Raw genomic sequence first — 11,447 nt, 5'->3', positions numbered from 1 at the left:
GGGCGAGTCAGGAGAGGTCTGTCACGCCATGTGGTCACCTCCGGGGCAGGCGGGAATCGAACTCATGAGGAAGCGGCTTTAGATTCTCAGTGCTGTGCTTCAACCCGCTGCGCCACCAGGGAGGGCCTATTATTAATTATATTTTAATAGTGATCCTCTGACTTATTCCAGAGGGTAGAGAGAGTTGAGAAGGTAAAATTTGTAAAGTGAGTTGACTATAAATGTAGTAGCTACATTGTGACCATTTTAATATATGTCTAGCAACACTGGCTTTTAGTTTGTTCTGGCAAGGAAAAAAAAAGACAAAACATTTGTTCATACACCTGTAGTGGGGTTTGTGAATCACTGTCTACACACATATTTGTCTCACCCTTCCTAAACCTGTTTAAAATACCTTCATGTATAACTAAAACTAATAAAGAAGAACCAGCCTTCAGGGCACCCTAAGGCCAGGAACCAGAAACAGACATTGGTATAATTACCGTTCTTTTGCCACATCTTTAGAACTCCAACATGTCTTTATAAACCTGGAATGAGTATAATTTACTCTCAAAGCTTACTCTGCATAGATTTCCTCCTCCTCCTCTAATCCATCATAGTTCTTTGTCCCAAGTATATTTAATTTGCAATTACTTGTTTACATATCCAGCTTTTTGGTTTATTCACCCAGTGAGACTCAGATCCAAACATAAATTCCAAAACACAAAGGATCAGCACAGCTTGTTGAACTGAATTTTCCTTTACTTTAGGACAACATACTGAAGTAGGAGAAAACATGATATGAAGAGGTCAGCTGAGTCATCCTAGCTCTATAACCTAGAAACCAGTTTCAAAACCAGGAGTGGAGGTTGGCTGAATTGTAAGAAAGGAGTAAGATGAGATGAACTCTGGTCGTCCTTTCCCAGTAATCCCTGCATTTCTGTAAAACTTCAATAACAGAAAAACAGAACTGGGAAGATGAACACACTCTGATAAAAGAACTAGACAGAGCTGTGCTATAACACCTACTGACAGTCATGGGGAAAGCCTAACTTACGATAGTTCCTGGGAAGAAAGGAAGAAACCATGACTGTGTCAATGATGGACCTGAGAGTTAAGCCTCAGGGCTGTCAAGGCTTCTTAGATTTGTAAAAGGAGTTCTTAAAAGTCTGACACTAAGTCTAATGCTGATCTCACTGCTATATAAGAAACAAGATACTTATCTGGCATTGGGACTTCAGAATACCAACCATAGGGCTTAAAGATGTTTAGAGCACAGAAAATAACTTAAGCTAATGATTTTCAAACTTTAAGTATGTAAGAATCAACTCTAGGTCTACGACAAGCCCAAATTCCATGCTATAATCCAGAAATGAAAACAAAGAGGCTCAGAAATCTATACTTTTAAATGACAGCCCAGCTGATTCTGACAAAAATGGGCTGGGGCCTGCTCTGAAAAACACTGTCTTAAGTGATTGCCTATCTAATACCTCACTATACAGATAGAAAAGCTGAAGTCAAGAACATCTAATACTTCAGTTCTGTTGGCCTGAAGTAATAGGAAAGGAACATCCCACTACTCCAATCTCCTGTGTTCACTGAATTCAAACCAGAAATTCAGGAGCTTTGATTTCATTTCATTTGCCAAAGAAGAATTATATCTTGGATAGGCATGTTTAGGGTAACCTGGTATTAGAAGAAACTTCAAAGGAATCAGTGTATTCTCTCAGAAGGCAAAAGGGGAAAGGTACAAATATGTTCCTTCTTTCTACAGACATGAGATTAAGTAAATACATTTTGCAATATGTGCTTCCAGGATTTATTTCAAAGTCATGAACACAAACTAAGAGAAAGAGCAGGCTGCCTAACATGCTTAGTATACATTTGTTTGAATGTACATACAATAGCAAGATTTCCGATGTGACTCTCCTTTATTACCTGCGTTGTTAAGTTGGAGCCGTTTCTCACTCTCTGAGAAGGGAGGAGTCCTGGATCTGTGTGTCCTTTCTCTGTGCTCACCTTGTCCATGGTTCCGCCCACATACGGCTTCCTGGCAGCGAAGCCCTATTTTCTGTGAAGACTTGGGAGAAACTTGGTCTTGGTATCTGGCGTCTTTTTCCAAAATATGAGTTCGATGGCTACTATTAGCTTCCTGGTCATCAAATTCAGTACTCAGAAACACTTCTCCACTGATCTTGGGAAGTGGAGGTTTACGGGGTCTCTTATGAATAGGTCGTTTCCTATCATGCTGTTCGGAGTTAATTTGAGGGTCATCCCTCATTTTTTCCCAACTAGAGGATGACAAAGTTTTTTCTGATGACTGATGCTTTTCCAGTTCTTCCAAGTTCTCCAGTGGATATTTTGATTTCTCCTTCTTCTGTGTCACAGTCTTTCTATCACCTTGGAGTCTAGGAGACCTTGAGAATCCAGAACCCAAATCCCTTGCCCTCCTTGACCGTGGATGGTCTGAGTGGAGGTAGAAGGATGTGAAACATAAAAATGCAGGTTAACTTTAATAAGAGTATGAACTCACTACACAGAGGATCAACAGGGACCAAATTTAACATTTTTTGAAATTCAACTTAACAAATTTACAATAAGGGATGGGCATTTACTGGAATATTCATATATACATGAAGGATTCTGGATATATGCCTAAAAGGTAAACATTTAAAATAATGTGAAATAAATCTGAAAGAGCTTGATGATGATTAGCGTTAACACAGTGATTTGATATTTATCAATAACAAAAATTATAGCCATTAAATATTAAATTCTACTTATAATACCAGTTTGGAAGTAGTATAGGGAGATAGTGGAGTTTGAGGGAATCTTATAAAGTAGAGTAGGAAAAAACAGCTTTGTGATTCAAAGACTTTCAAATCTTATTTACTGGAATTGACAATAAATCTATACCAGAATGTTGTGAGTTTCTACTTAGTTCAGAGAAATGACCTGCTGGCTTAATATTTCTTATCATTTCCCTTTAGATGGTCAAAACAAAAATTCTCAACCATATTAAAATTTAATGAGGACCCACAGGATGAAATTAGAGGAGAATTTTAAGTGAGTTCAAATGACTCTGCTGCTATTGTCATATAATTCTGCTACAAATCTTACTTGAAATTCAGTGGAGGAAAAGCTTTAGAAAGGGATGCCATAATGAATACCTGAAAAGGAGTCACTTCCTAAACACATTTCAAAATTTTACATTATTGCATTTTTCTGTGTAAAATTACAGTGTGTTAAGTATATAGGTCCCTAACTTTATTACATATACTTTAGTAACAACACAAATGGGTGCTTCCATCAGATCTCATTTAGGTTCACAAGCACGCTGCTAAACTAAAGGAAGCAAATTAATATGTCCTCTGCAACAGTAGACTTATTTTAACATTTTCCAAGACTTTACTATTTTGAAATGATTTAAAAAAATTATTCCATGGATTGTTTAGATAGTGATGATATTTCCATTCTGTTCAATTTTTTTCTTTTATTGTTGATGATATAATAAAGGAAGGGTGAGATAAAAGCAGCAATGACACCACAGCTTGGACTAAACAACCTCAAATTGTTTCCTTTAGCTTCCCAGAAAAAAAGTAAATTTGTCTCAAAGATGATACCTAAATTAAAACCTCTCTTTTAAGATGTCTATAAGCTTATTTACTCTATTTGTGGCTGTTTATTTTTTGCATAAAAGCAAAAGTGAAACAATAATTATTCTCTGTGATTAAAAAGTTATGTGTGTTTAAACATAGTATTTCAGCCAAACTATTATTTTAAGTGTATCCTGACAACTGACAAAGGATCAATTGACCACTGCTTGTGCATTGATATTGACCAGCACTTTAATGATGACCACATCCAGGCAACAGTGAGCTGTTCATAGAGAGCTGTATGAGTCAAGTCTGCCTTTTAGTCCAAAAGCAACAAGAAGGGTTTTGTGTTTGACATGGATTTTGTAAAACTGTAAAATTATAACTGTTAACTCTAAAGTTAAAGATAGTAGTTTTACTTTAGGGAACTCTGATAGGAAAAGAATAGATGTTACTATATTTTCAACTAACTGAAAAAACATTTATTGTCTAATTCACCTGTGATACCCTTAAGTGAAGCAGAGAAAAAAAGACTGAATAGGGGAATTTGAATCCTTTAATGGATTTTAAAATCTTGTCCAGTAATGAATCAGGCTTATATATATTTCTTAGGATTAAGTTATTTGGCAAATATAATTAACTTCCCCATAATCACTAAAATATACACACACACACACACACACACACACAAACATATTTACATTTATATGTACCCACATACATTTTGAGTGCATCCATGTCTGTCTTGCAAAATAAGATGATTTTGTTTAGATATATAAAATTCTATGTTTAAACACACATAACAATGATATATGTATACATCATAGTATTTCAGAGTTTGTAGGTCTTCACCAAAATTATAGTCTTTGTTCTCCATATCCATGTAAATGATGTATTTTCAGAAATCTCCATTTTTATGGATGATGATCAGGTTTAACATGATTACAGTAGATAATTTCCTTAATATTACAATTGTTCTAAGGAAGAATGGAACTTTAATCAAGGTTACAACAGTCCAGAAACTATGATTTTTAAAATCACTAAGAAGCCTGCAATACAGATAAGTGGTTTTGAAAGAAAAACATGGGTTCATTAATGAGTAAATTACACCTTTTAGTTGCTACAATTGTGAGAGAAGTTTTGGAAATTTTTAAATTTACAGAAATCACAACCGATCATTTTTTAAAAGATGAATTTATTAAAGTTTAAGTAAAAATAAAGGCTAAAAAGACCATTTCTGTAATGATACACTGTGATTATTTTGAAAATAATGCAAAAATCATATTACATAAAGATAGAAATACAATTAAAGAAAATCCCTCGTGTGTTGGGAAAGGACCACTGCAAAGAACATAAGAACTGCTGAACTATAATGTGGTTTCTGTGGAACTCAATTTGGTCTAAGTCAAAAGCATAGAAATGAGGATCATATGTTCAACAATGTATGATCTCTGAACACCACCACTATCAAAGCGAGGGAAATCCCAATATTTAATGTAATACTCAGGAGGTCGGTACTTCCTATTCCTTATCAGCCCCCCACCAATCTCAAAAAGCAAACATGTATGCCACTTTTTACATGTTCATAAATGCAGTTAAAACAAATACTGAGTAATTTTTTAAAATGTAGTACCCTGAAACACCATAGAATTCTTAAAAATACTCTTTTTTAAAAAACATCTATATCAGGAATGACAATGCTCTGGCTAAGCATCAGATTTGAGGTTTGAGTCCAAATTCTACTGAGTATAAGATTTTCTTAGAGGACACTTAACATCAATACCTTATGTACTTACTGTAATACTTTCAAAAACTTAAAGATTTTAAATATTTTTATTTGCAACGAGCATGTCTCCAGAGCAGAATTAAAAATAAGAACAAATGGAAAACATGAGACTACACTTCTAACATCAAAGCTAAAGAGTAACTCTTTGCCATCTGTTCTCTAGTATAGCAAATATGCCAGTAATTTCCTTTTAACCCATGTAAAACATGATTTAAGTAGAAAAACAAGCATAAGGAAAACTGGTATCAGTAAAGGGCTGAGCAACTTAAGTATCATAGAACACATCGATAATAAACTGAATTCATGATTATTTCATAGAACTGGATTATAACAAATTTACAGCAACACTGTACTAAAATATGCCTATCATCTAAACATACATTCCTATCATTCTACTCATCATGGACAAAAACTAAAGTTTTTATCATTAAATTATAGAGAAGCAATTGATACTTAATATGCAAGGGCCTTTGGGATTACTGAACTTAAAAATCTACTCCTTAAATGCTACCTATAAATTTTATTTACTTGTTAATCTAAGTATAGTCCCAAGGATGAATGTCAATAAATACTGATATTAAAACCTGCAATAAGTATCTTTCTTAACGGATCTTTAAAAAGGACAGGACAGGGCCTCCCTGGCAGCACAAGGGGTTAAGTCTCAGCACAATGAAGCTAAAGGCAGCCTCCGGCAGCCTCCTTAGGAAGAGTTTCATCTCCAGCCAGGGAGGTGACCCACAAGGCACAGCAGACCTCTCCTGACACTAGCTGCTCTCCTCAGAAGTGTATTTCACTGTTCTCCTCAGAAGTGTATTTCAGTCAGTCTGCCTGTTCTGCTCCCCACTCTGGCTCTGGTGAATTTGCTCATCACATCCCTTCTGGCCTATATTCCAGTTGTTAGATGCATAAATAAAATAAATCTTAAAAAAAAAAAAAAAAAACAGTACTTGCAAATATTCATTTCCCAACACACTCTTAAGATAAAAAGAGTAACCACCACCACCACCACCACCACAGTTGCCACCACCGCCACACAACCACCACCACCACAATGCAAAAGCAGGCACTAGAGAAGAGTAATAACTTTGAAGAGACTTTTCTCTCACTCAGAATTTTTTCTGTATGGTAAGCAAGTAACAAAGACAGCATCAAAAGCAAACAATGAAGAGAATCTTAAAATTTATTTTTGATTTCAGCAAACAAATCATTGTCTAGGTTTGAGTTAAGAAACAGAAAAAGTTGTTGCTATCTAATATTTATTATTCATGTCATTCTACTGCTTCAAATAGTACTGCCCAAACTTCCCTGAGAAAGATCAAATCCAGAGACTTACCTGCCATTTTTCCATACCTCAGTCTATGTGCTTAGAATATAGCTATTCCAAATGGCCAGGCACAAAAGAATTCAGGCCAGCCTTATAACACTGTATTCAAGTTTTAACAGCCATAAAAATGACTCTGGTGACTGAACAAAATCCAGGTAAGTTCATTATACTCACATAGAATCTGCCACAAATCTAAGTGGATTCTAGGGTCAATTTATGGAAGAGTTTAAAGGTATGTGTTTAGGTTGAATCTAAAGATAGGATAGATCATTATGTAGACATTGTTACCTCCATCTTCATAGTAGTAACTGTCTCCATGAGCTTTGGCGCCAGAGGACTCTGGGAAGTGCTTCTTTCGTTTTTTCTCTTCCTGTAACTCCTTCTCTTGCAAAAAGCGAGCTATGTCCTGCAACACAAAACAAATGGAAATAAATACTACTAGAGATATAACAACCTCTATACAGTGACTCTACCGGTTAACTGCCTAACACTCCATTACCAAAATTTCATGCACGGTCTCTGGCTCTCTAGGCTTTCTAGCATTAATAACATGCCACACAAATACCACTGATAATTACTTAGAATGTCACCTAATCCAGATGATAAAAAGGTTTATTCTATTATTTAAATTTAAATCTTAACACAATCTGAACACTCAAACCAAGTATTTCCTGAAGCTTGTTATTCAACAGAATTTTAAAAATACATGTGGGCCTTTTTCCCCAAAGCAATGATTCAGTAAGTCTGGCTAGAGAAGAATGTAGTAATCTATAAAAACTTCATGAATTCTATTCATAAAGTAATTTTGAATTTTTCACAGGACTTCTTCAGCTGATTAAGCTTTACATTAGAGCACCACTGACTCAACAGAAAAAGAGAAAACAGTCGTCCTCCTGTTTCCCTACTGCTTAACTTCTAGCCAAGATTTTAGCAATTACTAAGTGATGAATCACAACCTAACCCTGCCCCCCAAAAGAATATACTCCCCTATGAAAATAAAGGTGTATGCAAATAATTAGAATTAAATTATAAACATCTATTTCAGTGGGTTAATGATGTCTATGGGAGTACAAATTAGGGAGTATTATTTCTGCCTAGATAATTTAGTACAAGGTTTTACATTGAACAAAGAACTAAATTCTAATAGGTAAAGTACAGAGACAGACAAACATCAACAAATGTATGAATGTTTTAATGTGTATCAAGGTAGTGAACAACCAACACTTCAATTAGAACACTGGATGTGGGGTGACAGAGAAAGGGGAGGCTGGATTGATAGTCTTAATAAGGCTGGAGTCTATTAAGAGATGAAGGATTACTCAAGATTTTCAGGTGGAGAGTGACAGTGCTCTGAATCTGGAAACTATTTCTATAAAAGTACCATAAAATAGCATATATACTTAGTTTATGTATGATTTTTTTGGGAGAAAAGACCCCTCACATTCACCATATATTAATATTTCAAGATCACACAAAATGACGACACCACCATTAGTGCCAATAATAACAATCATAAACAGTGTGAGGTACTTCTTTATAATAAAGAATACAAGAAATGATTAAATGTTAGTGGTATAATTTTGAAGAAGACTTCTTATTTTTCCTTTTATAATTTTCTGAATAAGTGAGTATGATGAATATATTAAGACTATATAGTAAACTTAAAAAATTCATCTAACTGAAATCAATTTCAGAGCAATGCAGAAACAAGCTGGATATTAAAATTAGGTAAATTTCATCAAAAGTTTGACAAATCTTACTTCATATTAAATAAATACCTAAATTCAAACTTATACTATGAACATGCTGCCTTTAACTGATTTTTAGTGTTAGCAGTTTTGACTTGACTTCTTTATCTGCACAACAAAGAGTTTGAATTACTCAATCTTAATGTCCTAAAGTCTTAACTCCTCAATGTATTATTTTAATAAATCTGTGATTGTCTCCAGGTGTCCATTAATGTTGCCAAGGCCCTTACATATGAATATCTTATAGTTATAAATCACTTAGAATGAGAGAGAAAGGTGGAACAGTAATTTATTCTCCCAAGACTTTTTCAAAGACTCTGTTATTTTTACAAAAGCAGTAAGAAAATGAAAGCTTCAACTGAATAAGAAGAAAGGTCAGGTAGGCTTGAGGGAGGAAAGGATAAATGGGAAATTGTTGTTATATTAGAAATGTGGTTTAGTACAGTTTTTTCCCTACTTTCTGTAAACATTAATGTGCAATGGAGTTCAGTAATGTCATATAACAAGTACAAATAAATTTCATGAAGATTGAAATTATATTAAGTTATGTGATACAGGCAACATATATATTAACCTAACACCAGGCATATGTGAAAAACCCATAGCCAACATTATACATTATACTCAAAGGTAAAAACTTGAAAGCCTTTCCTCTAAAGGTACAAGAGTCAGGAATAAGACAAGGATATTCATTTTCACCACTACTATTCAACACAGGATTAGAAGTCCTAGCTAGAGCATCTAGGCAAGAGAAAGATGAAGAAAAGGAATACATGTTGAAAACAAAAAAGGAAAACTATCCTTATTTGCAGATGATATGATAATGTGCATAGAATTTGCAAAATTTGTTACATTCATACTTGTAGTAACCTAGATGAAAAAGAAATCAAGAACACAATCCCATTTCAATGCATTAAAATGAATAAAATACCCAGGAATGAGCTAAACAAATGAGGTCAAAGAATTGTAAAACAAAAACCATGAGAAACTGTTAGAAGAAACAGAAGACACAAGAAAATGGAAAAATGTTCCTTGTACAGACAGTATGAATTAGTATAGTTAAAAAGGCCATCTTTCTCATGCAATTTACAGATTTAATTCAACCCCTATCAATGTTTCAACAGCATTCTTCAAAGAATTAGTAAACACATTACTGAAATTTATATGAAACAACAAGACTAATAGCCATGGAAATTCTCAAAAATTAACAAAGGTATCATACTACCAGACTCCAAACTGTACTGCAAAATTGCAGTAATCAAAACAGTATGGTACTGAAATAAAAATAGATATAAAAATCAATGAAAGAAAGTTGAGTGCCCAGAAATAAACCCATACATAAAAGGACAGGAAATTTACAAAAAGAGCCAACAGCAAACAATGGAAAAGGGAAAGTCTCTCTTCAATAAATGGTGGTGGAAAAATTGAACAGCCATAGGTAAAAGACATAAAACTAGAGCAACATTTCACACCTTATGCAAAAATTAATTCAAAATGAAATAAAGACATGGATGTAATCATAAAATAGATAAAAACATGGGTAAAATGCTTCCAACACTGGCTTTAATCATGTCATTGACTCCAACTGCAAAGGAAATAAGGGCAAAAATTAACACATGTGACTATGTCAAAAAATCTTGCAGCAAAAGGAATTACCATTAGAGTAAAAAGACACCCAACCGAGAGGAAATATGTGCATATCATGTATCTGACATGGGGCTGCAAAAAATTCCTACAACTCATTAAAAACAGAAAGAACCCAATTAAAAAATAAACAGAAAAGCTAAGTACACTTATTCAAAGAAGACTTATAAACAGTCAACATGCATATGAAAATATGTTCATCATCACTTATCATTGGGTAAATGCCAATCAACACCACAAGGAGATACCACACCTGTAAAAATAGCCCATTTCAAAAAAGATCAGCACAAGCATTGGCAAGGATGTAGAGAAAAAGGAAACTTTACATAGGCTGGCTGGTCCAGAAAAATAGTATGGAGATTTCTCAAAATATTAAAAATATCTTATCATATGTAAAACATAAAATAGAAAAAGTAGGTCTGAAAATGTGAATGTCAAATAATTGTCAGAAGGAAAAAATAAAAGAAAAGCCACTCCACTAAGTAACAATTAATATATTAACAGCTATTTAATTCAGCAGGGAATTCTCAAAGCAGAAATACTTCCCTAAAAGAGACACTCTGTAAGATCAGCAATAAAATACCAATTCTATAAATTTAAAAACTTGAATATAACCAAGAGAAGAACTTCTTTCTCATCCTTCCTTTCTGTTCATAAATACACAAATTTATTTTAAAGTGCCAAAACTTTAGTGACAAAAATGTATCACTATTTAAGCTATTCTCTAAGTATTAGTAATTGATGTAAATACTCATTTAGAATATGAAACTTCAATCACATTAAGAATGCCACGAAAGGGTGCCATAGTTCAAACTAGATTAATTTTTAACTTAAATTGGTCACTAAGTTGATCCCTGAACAGTTCAGACTATAAATGGCTTCAGGTTGTTGGACTGGTGCCTCAGACTTTTCATAACAAGGCTGGCCATGTTAATATTTACTTAAGCAAAAAGGAAAAAAAAGTCCCTAAAATAGTTGCATATTCACATTTATTTGGGTATAGGTTCAAAGACAGATATATGTATATCTGTGTATATGTACATACATTCAAACACAATCCTTGGTATTACTAAGCAACACTGACAAATGCTTACACTGTGATCAAAAAGAAAAGACACCAATGGAATTAGTCCACTTTTATTAATCACTAACTTAGGCAGTCCAGGATCCCAAAGGCTACAAGCCCGCTCCCTTCTAGGGAGAAATACAACTTCTATAGTCAAGAAACAGCATATAAGTGTTTAAAAAAAAAAAAAAAAAAAAAAAAAAAAAAAGAAAAAAGCAAAGCAAGGTAGGAAGGAAAGGGAAAAGAGAGACAGAGACAAAACAGTGTCTGGGAGAGTGGTGGGGGGAAGGGTAATACACAATGG

The 11,447-nt window shown here is 34.1% G+C and overlaps 1 protein-coding gene across 2 annotated transcripts in view; it reads right to left on the bottom strand.

Annotated features, from left to right (window-relative positions):
- The window catches only part of CCDC50 (coiled-coil domain containing 50), a 57,097-nt gene that overhangs the window by 11,937 nt on the left and 33,713 nt on the right, over nucleotides 1-11,447 (bottom strand). The window contains exons 5-6 of one of the 2 annotated variants that reach the window (XM_012729969.1): nucleotides 6,974-7,091; nucleotides 1,918-2,445 (exon numbers count right to left, since the gene is read on the bottom strand). In XM_012729969.1, the coding sequence (XP_012585423.1) occupies nucleotides 1,918-2,445; nucleotides 6,974-7,091 (646 nt within the window). The remainder of the gene's footprint in view (nucleotides 1-1,917; nucleotides 2,446-6,973; nucleotides 7,092-11,447) is intronic. The other variant, XM_012729963.1, reaches the window with a different exon arrangement.

Source organism: Condylura cristata, unplaced genomic scaffold, assembly GCF_000260355.1.
Source record: "Condylura cristata isolate star-nosed mole 26May11 unplaced genomic scaffold, ConCri1.0 scaffold00003, whole genome shotgun sequence".
NCBI classification, from domain to species: domain Eukaryota; kingdom Metazoa; phylum Chordata; class Mammalia; order Eulipotyphla; family Talpidae; genus Condylura; species Condylura cristata.
This window is presented reverse-complemented; position numbering and strand designations above follow the sequence as displayed.